Below are 24,945 nucleotides of genomic sequence, written 5' to 3'. Positions count from 1 at the left end.
GGGGAGCACTGCACACAGACACATGCATGGAGTGGGGGGCCAAGCCTAAACAGGCTTGGAGTCGGGGGAGACTACAGGTCTGTAGTTTTCGCAACCTGGTTGAACATACTAATATGACAGTGTTAGGAGACCCCCTTGGAAGAGAGAGCAGAGAGCGGGCAATGGAAAGACAGGCATGGCTCCCCGGCCCTGCCAAGGGCCCGGGTCCGAGTCTACAAGAGGAAATGTGATGGGAGCAAACGCTGAAGAGACTGGACTCAAGGACAGAAGAGATCAGAGGCACCAGTAGATCCACTCTGGAACCCAGGGGAGAGCAGGGCATGGCCTGGGTGGGAAGGAACGGCCTCCTCATTTTCCTGAGAACTTTGTACAACTCTGGTTCTGTAAGGACTGGGGGGACATGTACCTTCTGCACCTTGGAAGGAGCCCAGCGGTTACAATCTGGGCATGGAATCAGCACCTCATGGGGCGGTGGCCCTCAGTTGGTTTGGCAGGTGCCAGCGTGGAGCCAGGACACTAGAATACTTGTCCTGAGCAACATAAATAGCCGCTGAGGATTCTCAGAAATAACTAGAGGGGTCCTCGGAGGGAGTACTTTCCTGGAGGGGCCACGAGCTTGCAAAATTAGATATAAAGACTGATTTGATCTCACTTGCAGTCACAGGCATGCCTGAGGGTGTTCCAGGGAAGTCAGGTTAGGTAGACACGTCGATTCTTGGAAATGCCCTGAGACCTTTACTCTCCACTGGGCTTCCCACCTCGGCCCACAGCCCAGGAGACTAAGCAGTCGTGGTGACCACTGGGTTTGGGGGCTGCTCATACATGGCAGCAGCTGAGCACAGAGACCGCAGCTCCCCTCTGGGCCTCGGACAGAGCAGGTGGCTGTGGGTGCCGTGGCTCAGCCTCAGTGGCATGCAGGCAGTGCTGACCAAGAGGGCACGTGGTGGGCAGGGAGCACGTGCTGTGTCATTCGTCACCATACCTCAGTGTCTAGAAGGCACCACAAAGTGGAGAGGCACTCAAAATATTTGTGAAGGAAAGAAGGAAAGCAAAGAGGAGGGAGGGAGAAAGAGGGAGGAGAGAGAGGGAGAGGAGCCATCCCTACCCAGGGAGATAGGTCTCGCACGTCAGGTAGCCAAAGTCAGAGCCGTCACAGTCCTCCACACCCTCATGCCGGTGACCATCTCCACAGTAGGCACGGTGACAGCCTGAGGGGACATAAGGAGGTGCAGTCCTGAGAAGGAGCAGAGGCGACAGGCTTGCCTCAGCTTGTAAGGACCATGCAGCCCAAGGGATCCACCCTAAGTGCTGCACCCCTTAAGAAACTGACCTCCATTAAGCTTCACACTCCACCAGGGACTGCCCTCAGGCTCTGGTCCCACACTGATGTGCCATGGGACAAGAAGAAGGAGACCCTGGCTCTGGCCCCACCTGACCACTTACTAGCTGAGGGGTGGGGAGACTCCAGGTCGTTATCTGCAAAACTGGGACACTGACATGACCTCCACCTCATAAAGCCACTGTGGGGTCCCAGGAGTGAGGGCTGGGAGACTGCTGAGCCCCAGTGAGGGTGCGTGGTGACTCTCATCTGTCAACAGAGAGCTTCTGCGTGACACTGGTGAGCCCAGCCTTGTGTCCCTGGGGAGCCACATGATCTTCAGCAAAGACCTCTGCTCTCACACGATGGGAGGGTGTTGGAGTATGGACCCCAGCTTCGTTTTCACATGCCAGGCAGAGTCCATTAGTTCCTACCCACTGTGAGAGCTCCTATTTGACACTGTACACCAGAGGCAGAAGGGACTCTGGGCAGGGCCAGCCTTCTCGGGGATGCCATCCCTGGAGCTGTCAGGAGACAGTTCGGCCACACTGAGACAGTCAGCAGCATCTCCCATCACTCACTTTGCCCTGTCATCCTTCCCCTGAACTTTTTTTTTGAGACAGGGTCTCGCTCTGTCTCCCAGCCTGGAGTGCAGTGGTGCAATCGCAGCTCACTGCAGCCTTGAACCCCTGGGCTCAAAAATCATCCTCTCACCTCAACATCCAACTGCGCACCACCAGGCATGGCTAATTTTTTTAATTTTTAATTTTTTTGTAGAGATTGGGTCTTGCTCTGTTGCCCAGGCTGGTCTCGAACTCCTGGGCTCAAGTGATCCTCCAACCTCAGCTTCCCAAAGTGTTGAGATTACAGGCATAAGCCACTGTGCCCAGCCTCCCCTGAGCTTCTTAAGAACAAGGACCATGACTTTGCATCCACACACATACAGCCCTGAGCTCCAGCCTGGCTCTTTAGAGGAGGGGCTTAAACCACAAGCCCTACATGAATTCAGGGAGTGGTGGTTGAACCCTTATTATATCCAGATAATTCCTGCACATATTAGCTCACAGGATCTCTAGGGACTTGAGCAGCCAGCACATCATACCCATTTTACAGGCAAGGAAAGTGAGGCTCAGAGCTGTAAATTGCCCCCCATTACCCCACCCATCATGTGGCCTCTGCCTGGAGCCTGAGGGTGGCTGGTGTTTCTCAGGGCCTGCATTCAACGTCTGTTGACTCTAAAGCTCATGCTTTCCACCACATCTCCTGGTTTTGTTACTTGATTAAAAAACAACAACAACAACAAAAGCGAGCCCTCCAGAGCCTGCTGCCCACCAGTTAAGGCAGCAGCCCACAAGGCTGATGGCAGCTCTGGCTGGCCCAGCTCCCCCTGTGGAGGGCTTTGCTACTAGAGCTCTACCTGGTAAATGAGCCCTCATTCAGATTCTTGGCCTCTCCCTTTTGCCTTTCACTCCTCCATGCAAAGTGAGAGCCCATCACTTTTATCTTCTGCACCTGTAACATGGGTTTGCTAAGACGGAGGACTGGGAGGACCTGGTGGCTACATTTTGAGATAAAGAAGCCCTAACTGGGGGCAGGATCCTTGACATCCACCCCTGGTGAGGTGCTTGGGTGGTGGAAGAGTTAACATATGGGCTGAAATTGGGGCAGCAGGGGCTGGGGTGGGTGGCACAAGGCAGCCTGGGTACACCCTTCTCTGGCTCTAGAAAGGTCCCAAAGCACCACAGCTGGTGTCCAGGGCTGGCCCCAAGTCCCACCCCCCTGCTGTTCAGGCCTTAGGTCCTCCTGGGCTGGGCCTCACTCACGGATGCAGTCGTCACCCACATCGCTGTTACCATCGTCACACTCCTCCCCGGGCTGCAGGAGTCCATCCCCGCAGGTGCCGCGCTGGTCTGCAGTGTAATCCACAGGATAGAAAGGGGTCAGCTGGCCAAAGAAGCACACAGCATTAACTGGAGCATGGCATACCAAGGCAGCCGCAGGCAGGGAGGTCATTTGTTCTGGGTCCGATGGCACTGCTGGGGCATGCCTTGACTTCCTCCCAGGGGTGGGAAAGGTACTCCTTTCCTGTCGCCCAGAGCTCTGTAGCTGGTTAAATGCTGGGTCAGATCAAGACAGCAACCTGGCATGCAGGGATGTGGAGACCCCCTGGAACCCTGACTCAGAGAGGGGCTTCTATTTGGGGGTCAGGGTGGGGGAATGGAGGGCTGCTCAGAAACAGTTTGAGGGAGGATGCTCAGCCCTCCCATGCAGACAGACTACAGAAAGCCCTTCCCAGGCCCAGTGGGGTGGCCTTCCCTTCCTTTAATGGATGCATCTCTCTCCTGGGCAGGGAGTATGTCCTGAGGTGATGGCCTGGGGGTACCTGGATGGGGAGCCAGCCAAGGCTGTCCTTGAAGTACAGAGATCTCTGGTCTCTGCGAAAGGCAATGGCATTTTGGGTGTTCAGCCTCTCAAGCTCCTCCTGGTTGTTGACCACAAAAATCTGCCAGAGAACACACTGGTGAGGATTCCAGAAAACACTTCTGCAGGGGGCAGGGAAAAAGCTGGAGGAGGAAACAGACTATCCTCGGGCTGCTCAACAGTGGAAAGAGGAGTTTGCACACTACACTCTAGCATTCCTTCTGAAGTGAGAGCAGTGTCTTGATTGCCTCACCTTCTCAATTCAGTTCCTAATGTCTAAGTTTGAAACTAAAATATTCACTCGGATGTAACATTTTTTTTCTTTTTTCTTTTCTTTTGAGACGGAGTCTTGCACTGTTGCCCAGGCTGGAGTGAAGTGGCACGATCTTGGCTCACTGCAACCTCTGCCTCCCGGGTTCAAGCAATTCTCCTGCCTCAGCCTCCTGAGTAGGTGGGATTACAGGTGTGCACCACCATGCCTGGCCAAGTTTTGTATTTTTAGTAAAGACGGGGTTTCGCCATGTTGGCCAGGCTGGTTGCAAGCTCCTGACCTCAAGGTGATCCGCCCACCTTGGCCTCCCAAAGTTCTGGGATTACAGGCACGAGCCACCGTACCCAGCCTTGGATTTAACATTTTTAAATATTTAAAATGTTCCCAAGATTAAATTAAAAGACAATGTCATATAGTCAAATAATTTGACATCTGGAAGTGATTCTTAAAATTATCCTACTCAAAGATGTTCTTTACAGTATTATTTACATTAGTAAAAAGCTTGGGGGTGGCCAATAAGCAATAGGTTGGTTAAACACCAACACTGGTTAAGTAAATTGTAGCACAGCCACACTGGATGGATGATTATGATGAATTGATGTCCAAGGTTTACTTCAAAATAATCCAACAGAGGATGGGCAGTAGTGAGTGGGCATAAAGAGAAAACAAGGACACAGGCTCGCCATGAATTGATCATTATTAAAGTTGGGTGAAGGGTACATAGGGGTTCATTACACTATTTGCTTTGCTTTTATATGTATTTGAAATTTTCTCTAATAAAAAGTTTAAAATGTTACTTATAGAGTGTGAAAACATGGCAGGAATTCAACTAAGATAACAAAGTACAATTTTTTTTTTTTTTTTTTTTTTTTTTTTGTGAGATGGAGTCTCGCTCTGTCACCCAGGCTGGAGTGCAGTGGTGCGATCTCAGCTCACTGTAACCTCTGCCTCCCGGGCTCAAGCGATTCTCTTGCCTCAGCCTCCCAAGTAGCTGAGACAACAGGTGTGCACCACCACACCCTGCTAATTTTTTATATATTTTTAAGTAGAGATGGGGTTTCACCATATTGGCCAGGCTGGTCTCGAACTCCTGACCTTGTTATCCGCCCGCCTTAGTATCGCAAAGTGCTGGGATTACAGGTGTGAGCCACCGTGCCTGGCCAAAAGTACAACGTTTGTATGCAATATAATCTCAACCATATAAAAGTTAGATTTTAATAAGACAAAGAAAATACCCCAAAATGAACTCATAATCAAATGGGCAATTTGGTTTTCCTCTTTTGATTTTCTCTTATTTTCCAATTTCCTATAATGAGCATGTACCCGGAGTCATGAAAAAAAGTAAGTTTTACTGAAAGGATTTCACAAAGCCCCCTAAGGATCAGGTGAGAGGTCCTCATGGATAACCACCCCAGACTTCTCCCAGAAAGCCTTACCACAGGAACTCGCGGGGAACTGGGCCCATACACGGATTCCCCGTAGGAAGGGTTATTCACATTCATAGTGGGTCCACAAAGACATCTTCCTGGAGGCCCGGGAAATCCTCTTTCCCCTTTGGGTCCCATTATAAGTTGTCCTAGGAAGCAACAGACTGCTGTGTTTAGAGCCAAGGAAGAGAAGACCAAACAACCCAGGGAGATGTGAGTGACCTTTGCAACAGAAAAAAGGTTAAAGTCCACAGCATTTCAGGGAATGCCTGAGGGAGAGGTTCAAAGAGATGCTTTTGATCCAAGACATGGAGGAGATAAGGGAAGAAAAATAGCTGGTAGGAGACAGTTTCCCCCTCCTTCCTGCCTTGAAGACAGGCAAGACGTCTGGTGTTGCAGCAGCCATGTTGCAACCAGGAAGTCACAAGCATGAGAAGATAAGCCAACATGCAGGAAAGGCTCATGGGGCCTGGGGCCTTGACAGTGACAGTCAGAGGCTGAATCAAAGCCAATTACTGTCTGCCTCTGGATTTCTTTATTGGATAAAAACAATGCCCTATTCGTTTAGACCATTATTAACAGAGGGCTTCTTGCTGACAAATACATTATTGACTGTTAACATTTATTATTTTAAAAAACTTTTGTTTTTCATATATATAGAATCTTTTTTTTTTTTTTGAAATGGGGTCTTGCTCTGTTGCCCAGGCTGGAGTGCAGTGGCGCAATCTTGGCTCACTGCAACCTTTGCCTCCCAGGTTCAAGCGAGTCTCCTGCCTCAGCCTCCTGTGTAGCTGGGATTACAGATGTGTGCCACCACGCCTGGCTAATTTTTGTATTTTTAGTAGAGACAGGGTTTTGCCATGTTGGCCAGGCTGGTCTCGATCTCTTGACCTCAAGTGATCTGCCTGCCTCAGCCTCCCAAAGTGCTGGGATTACAGGCGTGAGCCACCTCGCCCAGCCAATGTAGGATCTTTACAGAGGAATTTCTGGGTGTGGGTTTCTTTCATTTCTTCTGGAAGAAAATAGAACGTTAGTATATGCCCAGTCCATTTACCCTCCCCTGGTGCTGAAGAAGTGAGGACATGTCTTGAAAAGACGTGATCAGAAGGTGTACTCCCTACCTATGCGGAAGAGCTGTGAGGGCAGTACCTTGGTTTTTAAAGGCTCTGATGATGCCCAAACCAATTCTGTCAAGACTTCTGAAAACTAAACTGAACCTGGGCAGCATCCATACTTTTACTTATTTATTTTTTTAAAAAGTTTTTTTTAACCACTTTAGTATAAGGCATCTTTTTTTTTTTTTTTTTTTTTTTGGAGACAAAGTCTCACTCTGTTGCCCAGGCTAGAGTGCAGTGGTGTAATCTCAGCTCACTGCAACCTCTGCCTCCGACTACAGGTACATGCCAACACGTTTGGATAATTTTTGTGTTTTTAGTAGAGACAGGGTTTCACTATGTTGGCCAGGCTGGTCTCGAACTCCTGAACTCAAGTGATCCACCTGCCCCAGCCTCCCAAAGTGCTGGGATTACAGGTGAGAGCCACCGCGCCTGGTCAGGCATCCATATTTTTAAAAGCTCTCAAGATGATTCCAGTTTGCACCAAGGTTGAGAACTGGGCCATTTCCCTGCCAGATCATCCTCCCTTCATCCTCCATCCCTCCCCAGCTGCCTCTCAACTCCCTTCTGATCTGGGTCCAAACATCACTTCCTGAAGGAGGTCTTTTTGAATCCTCAGACTCTGTCATGTATATCTGGGATACAATTTCATGGTTTCCTATGCCTTTTCTTCACGGCACTTCTCTTTGTTTGTGATTCTATATACTGCGGAATTTTTCCATCAAGGTTGATCTCCAGTAGAATGTCACTCCACAAGGACAGGGCTAGTGCCTGTTTTCATCCACCAGGGCTTACACAAAGTAGGGGCATGGAAAGTGTTTGATGATTGAATGAATGAATGCAGACTAATTGGAAAGAAACAGTCTTTGGAAAAGGGCAAAAGTCACATTCTGGCTGGCAGAAAAGCACCAGAGCAAGAGCCATCCAACAGGAAGTGAGGAAAGAGAAGAAAAGATGGGGACTGAGAAGAAAAATAAGTGAGGATCCCTTCTTCTGGGAAAATAGCAGGGGGTGGGTTTGGAGGCCAGCCAGTCATTGGTGTCAGGTAGTATGACATCTGCGGCAGCCAGGGCCTGGGAACACAGTTCACAGATACAGAAGGGCAGGAAATGAAATGACCCCAGGGGAGAGATCCAGCCAGGACCCCGGGGAAACCACTGCAGCCAGAGAAGGAGACTGAACCTTCCCGAGCGGGTTGACACGTATGCCTACAATCAGAATGCTGACGGCACGAGGGGAATGGAGCTGTGCCAACATCTTATCCTAAGCTCTGCTTGTCTGTTCTAACAAGAAGTACAAATATAATTCTGTAGGAAGAGTTCCAGTGTGTGTTCTGATATCTTCAGAAGAGCCCAGAGAGACAGGGAGTCCACCAGCCTAGGAATAACCACTTGGGGAAACTGAAGTGGAAAAGCTCTGTGACCAAGAATATGAGGGTGGGATTGCAGCAGTCTTCCAGAAGGCTCTGTGACCCCAACAACTCCTCCAGAACCGTGGCCTGAGAGACAGGAGTTTGTCCCATTAGCTGCTGATGAATGGTGAGGCTGAGATTTGAATTCATGTTTGACTTAACACTATGCGTTCAAAAGACAAACGTCCAAGAATACTGATGCTCTCAGGAAGCCAGCAATTCCCAGGTACCACGCTGATTCACTTATACTCTGTCTGGGTACAGGAAGGATTCGGCCAAATTTGTAATTTGATTATTGCAAATTACATCCTAAAGGCATTTTGCCTTTATTCCCTTCCCACCTCTTAGCCCCTCTTTCCCTCTAACTCAGGTAAGTACAAAGCTTTCACCTTTTCCACCTCTCCCAGCACCATCCAGTCCCACAGAACTGGGCACCAGAAACTGAGGTCACCTCCTGACAGGACGCGGCAGGGAGCCTGCTGCCACCACTGCAGTGTCCCTGCAGCTTCCTCCCAGTTGCTGGAGGGTGTCCATTACCCCTGCCTGTTTTCTGCCAGGCTACACTGAAGGACACAGCAACCTGAACTTCCCCACCCTGACCTCTGGAGGATCATGTCTCGGGCGGGTTTCATCCCCACCCCCTGCAGCCAGAGGACCCGGCTCTCCATCTTTGCCCAGGCAGCCTCCCACTTCCATTGGCTGCCTCGGTGGGAAAAGATCAGCAGAGGGGAATCTAAGAGAAGGCAGAGAAACCAGCACAACAACCTCTAGAGGTCGCCTGGCTGACACTCACAGGAGTCATGGACCGATTCTGGACCAGGGTGGCCCCCAGTCAGTGCTGTGACCTTGCAGGCATCACTTCTCTTTGAGGTTCAAGATTCTTATCTCTAAGAGGAGGGTAGGACTAGACCAGGGGAGTTTTTATCTGTGGTCTGCAGAGGCTGAGGCTATCTCATGATGGCCTTGGGACAGGGGTTCTGGAACCCGGGGAAACGGGGTGCAAAACCTTGGGTGTAGCTCTACAGAGTTGTTTTCCCCCTAGGAGTGAATTTGGGACTTTTATCAGACTGTCAAAGGTAATGTCAGGAGTGAATCTGGGAGGCCTAGTCCAACTCTGGATGATTATCCAGCTGGCCCCAAACACAGGGATATCTTATTTACTTATTGATTGATTTATTTATGAGACAGAGGCTCACTCTGTCGCCCAGGCTGGAGTGCAGTGGCGAGATCTTGGCTCACTGTAACCTCCGCCTCCCAGGTTCAAGCGATTCTCCTGCCTCAGCCTCCTGAGTAGCTGGGATTACAGGTGCCCGCCACCATGCCCGGCTAATTTTTGTATTTTAAGTAGAGATGGGGGTTTCACCATGTTGGCCAGGCTGGTCTCAAACTTTTGACCTCAAGTGATTCGCCCACCTCAGCCTCCCCAAGTGCTGGGATTACAGGTGTGAGCCACTGCACCTGTCCGGATAGCTCTTTTTAACTCCTTCCTCGCCCTCTCTCCCCACCCCTCCAAACTTTTCCAAAGAGCAGGATTATTTATTGCCCCATCTTCTCTTTTCTCTCTTCAGCCCCCTCACTCAGGAAGGCTCCTCAGAAAGAAAGTGACTCAAAGGATGGAATTGGGGGCAGGGGCATCAGTCCAAAGAGATGGCCCCATCCTGCTTGGCTCCTAAGGAGATGGACTGTGAACCCACAGAACCCCTGCCTGGGAGCCCCTGCAGGAAGCAGCCCTATCCACCCACATACCATGTGCCACTGGGGATGTGAAGCTGACTCAGCCGCTGACACTGCCCTCAAGGATCTAGCAAGAGGATGAAACACATCTGCAGAAACGTTACCAATGGAGAGGCCATAACAGAGAGGCAATATGTGACCAGGGCTCGGGGCGGGGGGGGTGATCTATCCTGTTAGGGGCCAAGGAAGGCCTTACTGAAAAGAGAACTTCGAAGGAAGAGAGAATTTCGTTGGATGGACAGGAGGTGAGAGGAGTGCCATGTCAGGCCATGTGGACCCAGAGAGACCACAGGAATAGCTCCAGCTCCATAGATGGCATCCTCTGAAGGGTAGAGGGCAGGGTGTGATTGGGCAGAGGCTGGGGTAGTCGAGGGAGAGGGAGGTGGGCATACTGGGTGGAAGAGAGGGAGCTGGAAGGCCAGGGAGAAAAGGTATGACTCTGTGGGGCCTGCTGAGAGGACAGGATTGCAATACACAGAATACTGACAAGACAAGAGAAACAGCGGGCACCGAGGAGCTGCTGACAGCTCCAGCCTAGCCCTTCTCATCCATCCCCCAGCCCCAGGAGGGAACCAGAGTTCAGGTCAGGTGAGGGTTGGTCTTTACGCAGAGATAAACACAGTGAGACCATTAAGATCCCAGTCCACTACAGACCTCCCACGCATCCACACATCACATGCCCCTGGACTACTCCTCAGCATTTTTTTGTTTTGTTTTGTTTTTGAGACACAGTCTCGCTCTGTCGCCCAGGCTGGAGTGCAGTGGCGCGATCTCGGCTCACTGCAAGCTCCGCCTCCCGGGTTCACGCCATTCTCCTGCCTCAGCCTCCTAAGTAGCTGGGACTACAGGCGCCCGCCACCACGCCTGGCTAATTTTTTGTATTTTTAGTAGAGACGGGGTTTCACCATGTTAACCAGGATGGTCTCGATCTCCTGACCTCGTGATCTGCCCACCTCGGCCTCCCAAAGTGCTGGGATTACAGGCGTGAGCCACCATGCCCGGCCTACTCCCCAGTTTTGTGAGCCCCTAGGTACCCCAGGGGCCAAGAGAGTCCCTTCTGAAAGCACAACCCAGACCTCAGGCCATGCTCTCAGTCTCTGGGGTTGGTAGCTCATAGTCATGGGACTCCAGGGGGACATCCCGCCTCCCAGGACCATGGAGGATGAGGACTAGTTGAAAGGACCCTGATTCAGAGCATCCAGCCAATTCCAAAACTGAATTATGGAGTGTGGGCACGTGGCCTGGGTTGCATCTCAGATCTGATTCCCCTAACAACATGGAAACAGGTGCCGCAAACATAAGTTATTACCCATACTAATCAATGTGTGTTCTCCCAGTATTTCCTTCCTCCTCTCCCTATTTCAAGGAGGTAGCAAGAGTTGGTGCTTTCTTGCCCTTGCTAAAAGCAGGTAATATTGGAAACAAACTTTTCTTTCTGCCTTCTGTTCTCTGAAGGACAAAGCTCCTAACTGGGGTGCTGGTATATGAGGAGTATCAGGAAGGAGGGAGTCAGGGATGGAAGACGAGAGACTTCCTAGACAGGGACAGGAGAGTATCCTGGGGAAGAGACGGGACTCAGAAAGAATGGTTGTGGGGTGCTCCTTGGACAGTTGAACTGTGGGGACCAGGACTCCCAGCCTTGAAAATGTTCTGATACCCACGTATAGCATAGGAACAGCAGCCACCAGGTATCTGTGGACCACAGGGACTTGGGTGACAAGTCTATTTCTATTTCAACTCTATTTCAGAGGTGAATGGAGTAGACCAAAGGTTGGAGGGACCTTCCCTGACATTTTTCTGCCATAATTCACCAGGATCTTTCCCCAACCCATTAGTGGTTGTTGGAGGAGTAGTGACAAAATCCTAATAATGCCTGAATTAAATGTTTTGGCATCCTAGCAGGTTGGACTCTCAGAGCCAGATTTAACTTAGTTTAAAGGATCTAACAAAATATGACATTTCTTGCCCATCCCATGATGTGGCTGCAAATGTATTTCCATAAACACAGGAGGAGGGGGAATACACTATGGAATTATAAATGTCTTCGTTTTCTTAAGAAAAAAGTTGGAATAAAAATTGTTTGGATTCATTTTGTATAACTGAAGACAAAAAAATGTTGCAGTTAACAAATGATCTTCTTGATACTGTCTTTATACAGTTGATGTGCTGTGAAAGCCCCTACCATGAGCTGACAAGGGAAAGAAATAAAGGGCTTAGCTAATAAAATTGAATGAGGTAAAAGAAGGAAGCAGCGGCTGGGCATGGTGGCTCATACCTGTAATCCCAGCACTTTGGGAGGCCAAGGTGGGCAGATCACGAGGTCAGGAGTTTGAGACCAGCCTGACCAACATGGTGAAACCCCATCTCTACTAAAAATACAAGAATTAGCCAGGTGTGGTGGCGGGCACCTGTAATCCCATCTACTCAGGAGGCTGAGGCAGGAGAATCACCTGAACCCGGGAGGCAGAGGTTGCAGTGAGCCAAGATCGCACCACTGCACTCCAGCCTGGGTGACAGAGCAAGGCTCTGTCTCGAAAACAAACAAGGAAACAGCATATCTATGCCCTTCTCAATAGCAGACTTTTAATTTTTATTTATTTATTTATTATTAATTTATTTATTTAGAGTCTCGCTCTCTCGCCCAGGCTGGAGTGCAGTGGCGTGATCTTGTCTCACTGCAAGCTCTGCCTCCCAGGTTCATGCCACTCTCCTGCCTCAGCCTGCCGAGTAGCTGGGACTACAGGTGCCTGCCACCACACCTGGCTAATTTTTTGTGTTTTTAGTAGAGACGGGATTTCCCCTTGTTAGCCAGGATGGTCTCGATCTCCTGACCTCGTGATCTGCCCACCTCGGCCTCCCAAAGTACTGGAATTACAGGCGTGAGTCACCGTGCCCGGCCAACTTTTTATTTTTCAATTTCATTTTAGTAATTTATTTCTGTATCTTTTTTTTTTTTTTTTGAGACAGAGTTTCAAGATGGCACAATCTCAGCTCACTGCAACCTCCACCTCCCAGGTTCAAGCGATTCTTCTGCCTCAACCTCAGAGTAGCTGGGATTACAGCTGTGTGCCCCCACGCCAGGCTAATTTTTGTATTTTTAGTAGAGAAGGGTTTTTGCCATGGTTGGCCAGGCTGGTCTCAAACTCCTGACCTCAAGTGGTCTGCCCATCTAGGCCTCCCAAAGTGCTGAAATAACAGGCGTGAGCCACCATGCCCGGCCTCTTTCTATATCCATTGCAAACAAATAAGGACTCTCGTATAACACTGTAAGATAGAAAAACCTGCAATGTCACCTTTACTTCTAGGTTTAAGAGAATTGCTTGGAGCTATGAAACTTTTATCTAGAAAAAGTTTTCTAGATAAGTTTTCTAGAAAAGTTTTCTAGATGAAGTATTCATCTAGATGAAATATGTTCCTGTTATTTTTCACTTAAGGTATAAATGACATCATTAATGTGCTTTTTTTCTTTCCTCTATTTGTTCTTCAGAATGCTAAAACAAATTCAGAATGGCATTTATCTCTCTTGCATAAAAGTTGAATGAGCTAAATTGTGGAGAAATTATAAAGATATTGGAGTGCCTCTGGCAGTTTCTAACTTGAAACACAAGGCATCTCTGCTGGCATCTCCTTGTGTTCTCTCCGGGAGGCTGGCCAGTACTGCAACAGTGGATCAAGTGAAGCAGTGTAGCTCTTACCTGCAGATGGGGGGCCTGGGGGCCCTGGGGGGCCTGGACGGCCAGGTTGACCAGAAGGCCCAGGCTTGCCGGGTGGGCCCATAACTCCACTATCCCCTTTCTGTCCCTGACAGAGAGAAAGGCAGAGCCTGTTATGAAAGCACGACATAGCAAGCTTCCTGCCCCATTTATCACTAAATCAGAGATCACCTTGTACTTAAGGAGCACTTAAACAGCAAGGTGCTGTTTAAGTACCTTGCACTTAACCAGCGGGGGATGCAGCTCCAGAGGTCTTGACCATCAAGCTCTTAATAAGCTTAGGGCAAGTGACATTTGAGATAGTGATGGTTACAAGTTTGCAGACCTTACTTCTTGCTCTGTCCTACAAATGTGGTACATGGCAGCTGAAAAGAATCCGACAAATCTACTCTAGGCCCCGGGCAGATGAGGAAATAGAGGCCTAGAAATGAGCTATTTTCACTCATTGGCTTCCCATTGCACTCAGGATAAAGACTTAGCTCTTTACCGCAGCCTGCGAAGCCTTGCATGGCCAGGCCTTCCAGCTTCATTCCAGCCTTTTGGCCTTTTTGGTCTTCAAGGGCACCATGTCTATTATCCCCCTTCTCAAGACCCATCTCTCTGCCTCAAAATCTCCTCCTTCCCCCTAGCCTAGTTAACTGTCACTCACCCTTTGGCTCTCAGCTCAAACGCCCTATGGCAAAGCCTTCCCTGACCTTCCTGGACAGAGTCAGTTCACCCCACCATAAGCTCTCACAACTCAGTCTGTTTCCTTCATGGCATTTATCCCAGATCACAGCATATGGATTATTTGTGTGGTCATTTCACTGATGTCTCCCCATGAGACATACACATCCTACGGGCTGGAATCTGTCTAGCTCGCCTCCTTTCCCCAGATGAAATGAGGGAGGACAAAGATGCTAGAAACACAAAGGTAGGCAGCTTTGCTGATCTGTAAATCCAGAGGTTTCACCTTGACCTCGAGACTCTGGGTAACTCATGTCACTGCTTTGTACCTCAGTTTCGTCATCTTAAAAATGGGGCCAGTAAATTTACACCCACATAGGTTTGTTGTGAGAGTAACAAAGATCTCAGAGGTGAAAATGTGGTTTGCACAGAACGAAGAGCTATGTGGGGTAAGCCAATTATCACAGCAACTGGCCTGGTTCCATGTGTTTCACAGAGTTAAACAAGTCCTGGTTTATTAAAAAGGGCACACCTGTGGCTACAGCCGTTCCACATGGAGTGTCCTCTTTTCTGCCTATTCTGGGAGCATCAAGAGCAAAGACTGGGCTCTTCGTTCTCCCTCAGGGTTGCCCTTAGGAGTCACCCTGAAACCAAGGCTGGTGCACGCTATTGACTCTTCCCCTGAGCAATTTGCTAATTGTCTGCTCTTGCCTCAGGTCTAATCAGAGCAGTGATTGACACATGACGTTTTTGGCCTGGTTCTTCTTACGACACTTGCGCCTTGGCAGGCTTGCCCACCTGATGAAATGTAGTATTTCTCAAATCTGGGGAGCAGGCATGCTTGGGACTCCTTTTCAGCCACAATGGTGACAGGTGACCTGCCGCCTTGTCCACATGGCACTGGGAGCCCTCTTGGTAATGTCCAAGGAGTTCTTGAACTCTGAATATGGGATCCGTGAGGTCAGAGTTTATTTCTGATTTCATGTTTATGGAGGGAGTTCTTAAGCCTCAGCCCAAGCTGAAGCATTCCCTGCAGTAACCAAGCTGGGTCCCAGCATGGCAAAGGAAGTCACACCATCTTAATATAGCCACAGTTCAGGCTTGTTTTTCTAACGGCCTTGTCAGCTGGCTCTGAGCACAGGAAGTGCCAAAGTTTGAAGGAGCTGGAAATGCTCCTTCATTCTGACACCAGCAGTAATGGAATATTCCTCTTATCGGCCATCGCTCAGAATGAGCCATATCTCTATCAGCAAGAATCACTGAGTAGAGCTTTCCAGGAAAGGCATTCTTTATTCCTTATTTGCCACAAAGTTGGGTGATCTCTCTCAAGGAAATTGTTTCTCAGTTACTGAAGGTTTTTGTTTTTTGTTTTTCATTTTAAACAGACATGGCAGGAGATTTTTTTTTTTTTTTTTTTTTGAGAGATGGAGTCTTGCTCTGTCACCCTGGCTGGAGTGCAGTGGCGTGATCTTAGCTCACTGCAACATCTGCCTCCTGGGTTCAAGCGACTCCTGCCTCAGCTTCCCAAGTAGCTGGGACTAGACATGTGCACCACCATGCCCAGCTAATTTTTGTATTTTTTAGTAGAGGCGGGATTTCACTATATGTTGGCCAGGCTGGTCTCAAACTCCTGACCTCAGGTGATCCTCGTGCCTCAGCCTCCCAAAGTGCTGGGATTATAGGCGTGAGTCGCCACGCCCAACCGAGAAAATTTTTATAATAAAGTCAACAGCTGCTTTCCTGGGCTTGCCCGAAGGCAAGTCCTGAAGCATGAAGGTAGCTGAGAGAAGAAGTCATGTGGGGAAAGTTGGTCTCAACTCAACTCTCTGGATTCTAACCCTGGCTTTGAAGCTGACTTCGTGGAGGGGTCTTGGGCAAGCAGTTCCACCTCCCTGACCCTCAGCTTCCTTGTGAATAACCTGAGGAGACTGGATTAAGTGGTCTCTGTAATCCTTCGGGCACAGAAATTACTATCTGAGATCCCTTCTGAATTTCTGATTTTTGGCTTTGGATTGACTTAACAATAACTTTCAGAGACTCTCAGCACTGCTGGCCAACAAACAAAGGGTATGTAAGACTCTAAGCTGGGAGATTAATTCATGACAAAAACAAGTACCGCAGCAGGCTTCTAAGGCTAACAACTTGCTATCTGCCAACTGGAGCGACACCAACACGGAGGGTTTGCAGCATCCTCGGGTTGTTCACAATGTCTTGTCAAAAGCTTGGACTCATTTCTCTAACTTCTCTGAGCTCCCAGATGTGGTTTTGGTGTAGCTTTTACGATTCCAATGGAATCAGTCTCAGCAGGCTCAATAAATGGCCTTCCTGGCTTTGGTTATTACCGGGAACTAGGAAAAGACAAACACTGCCCAAGACAGAAGGAAGCCAGGAAGCTTCTGGAACCCCAAGCTTAAAATACTATGAATGGAATTCATTGGGACGGGATAAAGTGATACAAGAAAAGATTTCTCCCCCATTTTGTTTCCTTTTTTATCTGAGCCTACTTTTAAGAAACTGGTATCTGTGGCATTATTGTGAAACCATGACCCTGCTACCCATGATCAAAGTTTGGAAACTGGACTGGGAGACTGTAACTCTGAAAGTTACTGTGCAGTCTCCATTTTCCAGGTTGGAGCCTGTGTTCTTTCTAAATTGATTGGGAAAAGACCAGAATTGGCTTCATAGTGTTATTATGGTTCTGAACCCTGGCTGCACATTAAAATCACATGGAGCTTAAAAAAAATAACCAAACCCATGCTGAAAGTTCATTCCAGGTCAATTATATTATGGTCTTTGGAAAATAAGGCCTAGGCGAGGGACGAGGAGTGGCAAGCTTGGAACTACAACCATTGCACCTGATGTGGGGGAATCTGTACATCTGTATTTAATCACCGGCCCCACCCCCAGGTGATCTTGATGTAAGATTAAGTTTGTGGGTCACAGATATAGCCTAAGGAAATAAGTAAAAGAATGGAAAAAGCTTCTGTCCAAAGATGTTTACCTCTCAGGATTATATATAAGACAGCCAAGGCTGTCTCTAGAGCAGTCATGTCACATCACATGGCTTAACACAAGAGCCTTCTGACCAGGGGGAGTTCAGAATGAACAATTGCCTTAAGCATGTTAATAAACCCAAGCAAAAAGGTCACTTACAAATTGGAGACCTGAGTAGGGAAAAACCACCCTATTGTTGAGACCCAGAAGACCTCTTAACAGCAGGAAAATATCTAGGCTTGTCTTTAAAACTTCATTTCTGTCTGGGACACTGAAGCATAAAATAGGTTTTCTGGGTAAATGACCATATCTGCCTTCCATTCCTAGCTGCTTTAGTTAAGACATACTTGTTTTTATGAACCAAGTATCTACTCTTGCTTCTGGCCTTGGCACAGTTCTAATGGAGCATCCTATCCCATCCACTTCCAACTATGGCTAGCCTAGAGATGCCAGCAGCTTCTGGAAGTGGTGCTGCTCCTGTCTGCTAGCCCAGAGGACACTGGAGTCTAGGTCTACAGAATATCTCTGATTAACACCACCTGCCTGCCGCTCCACACACAGCCAGGTCAGGAAGTTCTGACCTCAGGCGCGTGGTAAGCCCTGGGATCCTTACCTGCTTGCCTCGTTTTCCTGGTCTTCCCGTGGGTCCTCGGTGGCCTGCTATCCCAGGTTCACCTTTTGGACCCATTTCACCCTGGAAAGAAGGAAAGAGAAGCAAGAGAGGACTTAGGGCATGTGGAGTGGGCACATCTACACAGGTCTAGCTAGTCAAGGGTATGAGGGCAGTCTCCTTGATCATTCCGAATCTATGCCAACTGGGCTGTCCTGGAAGGTTGGGAGAGTGATGAAGTCATGAGAAAGGCAGACATGTCTTTCAAGGAAGAGGAGGGAAGGAAGAAGGTAATTCTAAGTGGGTTATCTGTTACCTGAGAGGGACAGGTGCGGAGCAGCACACATTTTGATGGCCAAATAGGAGAGACAAATCATCACCCAGAACAGGCAGTGAGAGGCCGGGGCATCCAGCACAGCATGCCTGTGCTACTTACTATAAGCTGTCTGGAAAAATGCTTTCCTTCTCGTTGCAATTTTATGTTGTGTTTTCTTATGTGTTGTTTTCAGCACAAAATTCAAATCTGGAAGCTTTTAAATGATTGGACACAGTTTTGCCAACTGTCATCTTTGGGAAGTTTCTACTCATTTAATGACTCTTACTTAGGATTATGTGCTGGCCCACTCTTAGTAAGCATTGGTTTGAGTTCCAGCTCACTGCCATTTGATTTAGATGAAAGCTCTTTTGTGGGCAGAGATGTTCCAAACGTATGTTCAGATATTCAATATAATTATTGAAAAAGGCATGGAGAACGATGGAAACAGTATTCCTGTTTGTAAAGCTCTATGTTGAACTATCAAAACCCAATGTACTCATTGCAGAATTTCATAGTTTAAGGCCAATATTTCACAAAACCCCTTTCTCCATCTTAGTTTCTCGCCTTCTTCCCCATTTTCTTCTACATGGATTCCGGCCCCACTTACTGTTTCTTTGGGTCATGAACCCACAGGGCACTTCATTCCTATCTCCAGTAATCCCCCAACGGCCCAGAATGCACCGCCAACAAGAAAAATTTAGCAATAGCAATCATGAGTGTTAGTCAGCAGCCAGTTCCCATGAAGAGCTGCCCAGCCACTCAGAGAGAACAAAAAACACCCAGGCACTTTTTCACGTGGCAGTCAGAGGAGGTATAACACAATAGAAAATTCCAGGGAACACCTGTATATGGAAAGGATCAAGGGTAAAGCTCTGAAATTATCTGTCAACTCAGCCAGTGTGTCCCTACCCAAGCCACCAATGTCTTGTTTCACCAAGAATTGTCCTTAAATCTATTATTTCTTTCCAACCCACGCATCCTTCAACATTCTCTAGGGAATGGGAGAGTGTGAGAGGATAGGATGGAAGCTACATGGCCATGGAGATGTTTGCAGCTTTTCCCTGGCTGTTTAGAGAGGCTCAGGGATGTCTTTACGGCTGGAAGAAAACAGCAGCACAAGCAGCATTTTTTTTTTTTTTTTCAGGGATTGTCAGAAGGAAGTGTGGCCCTTCTCTACATTGGCTGGGAAGCAGTCAGGAATTTCTTGATCTAATTTCTCTCCCAAGACCTAATTGTGGTCATCACATCAGCTCTATCTTAAAACAGCCTGTCATAAAAGGGGAAGACAACTCTTCAGATGGGAAGTCTAGTAAATGGTGCAGAGGACAGAGAAGCTGCCATACTTAATTTTACGGTAATTTATTATTCTTTGACGTCCACTGTTGCCCTGAATGAAAAGCTAATCTAAACATTTTTAAGTAAAACTGTTTTTCCTCCTTTAACATTTCCATTAATTTGCTTATATAATTAATTTTCTTTAAGTTACCTGAAATGGACTCCTTTTTTATTAAGCCTTGTCCCAAGCAAGATATCCGTTAAATATTTAACTATTTATTTATTTATTGAGACAGGGTCTGCCTCTGTGGCCCAGGCTGGAGTGCAGTGGTGCAATCATGGCTTACTGCAGCTTTGACTCCTGGGCTCAGGCCATCCTCCCGCCTCAGCTTCCTAAGTATCTGGCACTACAGGTGCACACTACCATGTCCAGCTAATGTTTTGTATATTTTTCTTGGTAGAAATGGGATTTCACCATGTTGCCCAGGCTAGTCTCAAACTCCTGGGCTCAAGCCATCTGCCCACCTCGGCCTCCCAAAGTGCTGGAATTATAGGCATGAGGCACCATGCCTGGCCAATATTTAACTATTTAAATACAAAATTTAACTATTAAAAAATGTTAGCAGTCTTCAGTTCAAATACTTTTGTGTCCTTCTGGCAGTATGTGCACCGCCCTTGAAGAAGGACTGCAATAAGGCACAGTGACCTTAAGCTAAAGACACCTGTGCCTTACACTGGGGCCTGTGTGCTGAGAGGGGCTTTGACCCTTGTGGCTCAGATCTGAGTGCATTACAGCTCTCTAACAGGTAGGAAAAGCAAAAAAGCAAAAACAAACAAAAAAACCAAACAAAAACCCAAAACCCAGATGGGTTGTCCTTTCCTTCCCATTGAGCTAGAGGGAGGCCCCAGACCATCCCGCCACCCTCTCCCCAGGGTGAAAAGCAACTTTCTTCCCATCCCAAACCAGAAGTTTCCATGGTTAAACCCACCATCCCTGCCTGACAGACAAGGAGGCAGAGCTCTTTTTGTTGTGCTTGGAGGACCTGATATTTTTACTGAGGTCTATTTTCACTACCTCAAGGTTACTTACTTTCTGCCCCAACATTCCAGGAAATCCTGGGAAACCCTGTAAAAAAGAGCAACAGATACTGTGACTGCCTCTGAAATAACACCTGAAACGGCTGTGGACAGGCTTGGTTGGTCATTTTCAAGATAGAGGCCTGTCCATCAGTCCATCATCAGTCCACAGATGGGGGTGGGTGGTGGCTGCTACTTGCATTGACATTTATCATTTCTATGGAAAGGTTTTCTCCATTACCTTTTCTCCTTTGGGACCCAAGTCACCCTTTTCACCTCTGGATCCCTAGGAAGAAACCACAGGACAAAGTCAATGAGTTAATATACTGGGAGGGAAATTCAAGCATTTCAAACTGAAAAGCTCCCTAAAGCAAAACCCTCATTTTACAAGTGAAGAAATAGGCTCAGAGATATCAGGTGACTTGTCCAGGGAAGGAATGCGTCGTGATCTACTTTTTGTTGAAACCCGAAGATCTCTTGCATTCATAAAGGAAAACTCACAGAAAATTCTGGGCCCCAAATCCTCTCTCATCCTGTAGGAAATTTGTCCACAGGTTGATGGTAGTTTTGATTCGGTTTTTGGCCAGGTCAGAAGGTTGTATGGTGGAAGCTCGGCCTAAAGACATGCATCACCAATTTCCTCCAGCACTCCATGCAAACTGTGCTTGTTGTCCACCTGGCACGACCTTCATTTGCTTATGTGCTCCACATGAGGGGCCTCTGCCTCTATGGGGAGCCCTTCTCTTACCAGCTTGCCCTGCTTCAGGAGGTCCCTCACTTCTCTCTCAGTCCACTGACAAAGGGCGGGGAATAGCTAGGGATGGTGGCTTCAGTTGCAGACGTAAGAGAGACGTAGGCCCATCCTCTGCACATCTCTGATTCCAGAGCCAGTAGCCCAGACCAGGCTCTGGGACACCATCCCAGAAAAGCACTGACCTTTTCCCCTCTGGATCCAGGGTAGCCCTAAAAGAAAGCAGAAGGAACATTTACAATCAGCCCTGTAGAACTTTTGAGTTTGGTGCAAGAATAGGAGGAATCCCTGACTGTGGTGGTAAGGTGTGTCTCCACATTGCACTGTGAGTTTTAGTGGGGTTGCAGCACCAAACACAAAGATGTCCCAGAGGGTTGTGGTTATACCAGGCCTACAAGGAGCATTGCTCTTATCACCCTGCAAAGGCCTGATCAAAGGTTTCCATCTGCTCTGATGTCCAGAAGCTTGGTTCTTCCTGCCCAAGAGAACAGCAAGAATGGCATTCCTATGCCCCTGCATCCCAGGGCATGATGTTCTCCAAAGGACTGGTAAAGGCAGGCTCTCCAATATCCATGACATTCCCTAGTCCAGGACGGCAGCCCCACCCAGTCCCTATGTTTGTAGACAGCAGCTGCTCCAGAGTCTTACAGAGAAGATCTGGGAACGTCCATCCAGACCACACACTGACCTTGGAGCCCATTGGTCCTCTTGACCCTGGCAAGCCCATCATACCCAGGTCACCTTTTTCACCCTGTGCGAATTAGAAGATAAAGAAGAAAAGACCCATGATGATATTTTTTAGAGAAACTGAACTAGGAGAGTCACAGGCAAGATTGGGAAGGAACTGGGGATATTAGGGCTGGCTTGTAAATCTGAGGACCCCAGTTGCGCCCACTTTCTCCCTCCCGGGGTCTCAAAGCTTCATACTCCACATTTCATTCTTGTGTTTAAGATTAAACACAAAATGAAAATGCCCAAGGTAAAGCAGATCTCCACACCAACTGCTCACTAAGATGTTGTATATGGTCATACTTGGTATTTTCCTAGCGAGGATAGTGAGAGAGTAGTGGAGGAGGCATGAGGGAACTGGGGCCTCAGAAAACAAGGTGTCAACACATGCAAAAAACATTGCCTGCTTTGCTCTTCACATAGGAAGGGTCCTCAGAATGACTTGTGGTTGGGACTTCCAGCACCCACCCTCCGTACTAAAAATACTCTATACCAGTACTAACCAATAGAAATATAAGGTGAGCCACATACTTAATTTAAAACTTTTAAAAGAAGTCACCTTAAGTAAAACCAAACGAAGTTATTTTAATAGATCTCCTTTAATCTAATTAATCTAATCATCCCAACTTGTAATCTATATAAAATTATTGAGATATTTTACATTGTGTTTTTCGTAATAAGTACTTGAAATCTGCTGTGTAATTTACATTTACATATCTCCATTCAGGTGCTAAATTTTCATCCAAAATATTTGATCTGTATTTAGAGATCGTAACATTTATAGTTGAAAAAGCAGATTCATACATTCAAGTTGCTCCAAAAATACTTTAATGTTTTCAAATAACTGAATTTAGTAAAGGTTTTAAACTTAAACAGTGAAAATTTAAAAATTCAGTTCCACAGGAGCACTAGCAACATTCCACAGACTTGAGGGTCACATGTGGCCACTGGCTGCTGTGCAGGACAGCTCAGCTCTATGCAGAGGATTTTGAAAACATCCTTGGGACTTTTCCTAAGAGGACTGGAAACACAGTTTTCCGCTGCCATAATATAGCCAATAAATGAATCAGAGCAGACGGTGAGATCCACCTGCCCAGCTCTGACTTCTGCAGATAAAACTCCGAGCCATGCCTCTGAACTCTCTAGTCTATGACTACCAGTGAGAAAAACAGAGGCGCAGATGGGGATGTGCTTGCTTTCCATAGCCTGACTGAGGAAGGAGATTTCATCAGCACTCAGCAATCCCTCTCTGAATGTAGGATTTCCATCCTTCAGCCAGCCGACACCACCCACTCAACTCTCCATTCCCTGCCAGGTCAGCATGACAGGCAAGAGCTTCCCAGACACAAACCCCTCTTAGGTCATCTCAGGGAAACCAGAGTGGGGTGCTAGTTCCTAGGACAAAGGAGAACCAGGGCCCCTGTAGAAAAGGGGATCAGCCCCCTATTTCTCCTCCCACAGGAGCACAGCTGTTGCACTGACCAAGGTCTTGCAGGCCAAGTGAAGGAGGAAATATTAGGGACCCTGTGGCCAGTCCTTAAGCTCTCTTCTTCTTCCCCCTCTTGAAGAAGGGATTCCCTGACTATGTGCCAGGAGCCAGGAAAGCTGCCATCTTCCCCCCTCTTGTTTTGATACCACATGAGCCCTGACAGCATGCCACACTTACCCTGGGTCCTTCAGGGCCTGGCCAACCGATGGGCCCAGGCATGCCAGGAACACCTGGGGGGCCAGGTCTACCCTTCAAAGACCAAGAACAAAAGTCAGGGCAACTGGGTTTGTTTTCTTACTTCTGATAAATATGTCTTGTCTCTGGGGCCCAGAGGAGAGAGTGGAGTCTCTAAACATGGCTACTCTGACCTTCATCCCCACTCTCCAAAGACTGATGGCCTGACAAGCCCTTGGTGTCACACTGTATCACCAAACAAGACCTTATTCTTCTCAAGAAATGGAGAGTGGTGAGAAAGGGATTCTAAACTTGGTTTTTCAATTTTTATCACTTCTACCCATGCCCACCCAAAAGTCCCCTGCATTCCAATGGGTTCTTCCCAAGGATGTGCTATGGAACGAGATAGGATTACATTTGGGGAGCAGTAGCAGATGCTGTCAGCACTCTTTCAAGGTCTTTTTGACCTGCTCAGAGTGCCCATCGCCCAGAGGCTACCTTCCTTGCTGCTAACAGCTCATTTCTGCAACCTGTAACTGCGGTTTGCCCTTGAGCAGTTGGAGCTGCCCAGTAATTTATGTAACTCCCCTTCCTGCAGCCAATAGCCCAGCTCCCTTAACTTTGGGCAGTTCACACTCTCAAGCTCCCCCTAGGGAATCAGACTGCTAAAGCTGGACTTCACCTGATACCACACCCTTGCCTGGCTTCTCCCATTCCCTCTACAGGCTCCTCCCGAGTGGTCCCATAATAATGTATTCACTTGCACATGGTACATGTCACCTCTGCCTCTGCCTAAGCCAGGGCTATGGAAGGGCAAGCCCTGCAAGAGACAGTGGGTGCAGGTGCTAACGGCCTATCTTGACCTTGTGCCCATTAGCTAATTTCACAGTTAGCTAGAGATGTGAAGGGCTCAGCCCCTAACCCAGACATGCCAAATGCTGGCATGTGTACTGGTTTCTGCTGTTGCCTCCCACATCCATGGCACACATCACTAATCAATCATAGTCCTTGTTAGGCCTGAGCATGGACACCACAGCAGAATATCCTTTGACCATTGCCATGGAGACCACCCCAGCACTTCAGACAGCCGCTGTGCCTTGGCTATAGTTTTCATCTGTGCCCTAAAGAGTTGTAACTTTGTCTTGCAAAACTCTGTTTAAGGAATTTGTGGACAATGAAACCATTTAATAAACCATTTAACAAGAAATACAGTAATTTATATTTAGAGCCATGGATATCTTTCTTGGCCAAAGTTTTGCACCCCTGTCTATAATCAAGACCTAGAAATTCAGTGCCAGTATCCACTGACCTCAGCAAATACAATAGGCTGCTGATTTACTCCCTCTTGACACTAATGAGAGCCTTGATAACATGTGTTTGGTTCACTCAGCGTCACTGTGACCTTAAGTAACCTCCATTTATTTCAGCTGAGCCAAAAAGCAAAAGCCATTTGT

The 24,945-nt window shown here is 47.9% G+C and overlaps 1 protein-coding gene across 10 annotated transcripts in view; it reads right to left on the bottom strand.

The window, feature by feature from the left end:
- Nucleotides 1–24,945, bottom strand: part of COLQ (collagen like tail subunit of asymmetric acetylcholinesterase) — a 72,081-nt gene that overhangs the window by 2,563 nt on the left and 44,573 nt on the right. For 7 of the 10 annotated variants that reach the window (XM_015132224.3, XM_077991433.1, XM_077991436.1 and 4 more), the window contains 11 exons: nt 23,495–23,566; nt 21,788–21,850; nt 21,285–21,311; nt 20,590–20,634; nt 20,362–20,397; nt 17,684–17,764; nt 13,393–13,498; nt 5,447–5,586; nt 3,702–3,821; nt 3,142–3,262; nt 1,106–1,208 (listed from right to left, as the gene is read on the bottom strand). In XM_015132224.3, the coding sequence (XP_014987710.2) occupies nt 1,106–1,208; nt 3,142–3,262; nt 3,702–3,821; nt 5,447–5,586; nt 13,393–13,498; nt 17,684–17,764; nt 20,362–20,397; nt 20,590–20,634; nt 21,285–21,311; nt 21,788–21,850; nt 23,495–23,566 (914 nt within the window). Of the gene's footprint in view, nt 1–1,105; nt 1,209–2,735; nt 3,263–3,701; nt 3,822–5,446; nt 5,587–13,392; nt 13,499–17,683; nt 17,765–20,361; nt 20,398–20,589; nt 20,635–21,284; nt 21,312–21,787; nt 21,851–23,494; nt 23,567–24,945 lie in introns of all 10 variants that reach the window. The other 3 variants (XM_028843679.2, XM_077991435.1, XR_013413554.1) reach the window with 2 other exon arrangements.

This window comes from Macaca mulatta, chromosome 2 (genome assembly GCF_049350105.2).
Source record: "Macaca mulatta isolate MMU2019108-1 chromosome 2, T2T-MMU8v2.0, whole genome shotgun sequence".
Lineage (NCBI taxonomy): Eukaryota > Metazoa > Chordata > Mammalia > Primates > Cercopithecidae > Macaca > Macaca mulatta.
The sequence above is the reverse complement of the archived record's forward strand: the minus strand, read 5'-3'. Positions and strand labels throughout refer to the sequence as shown.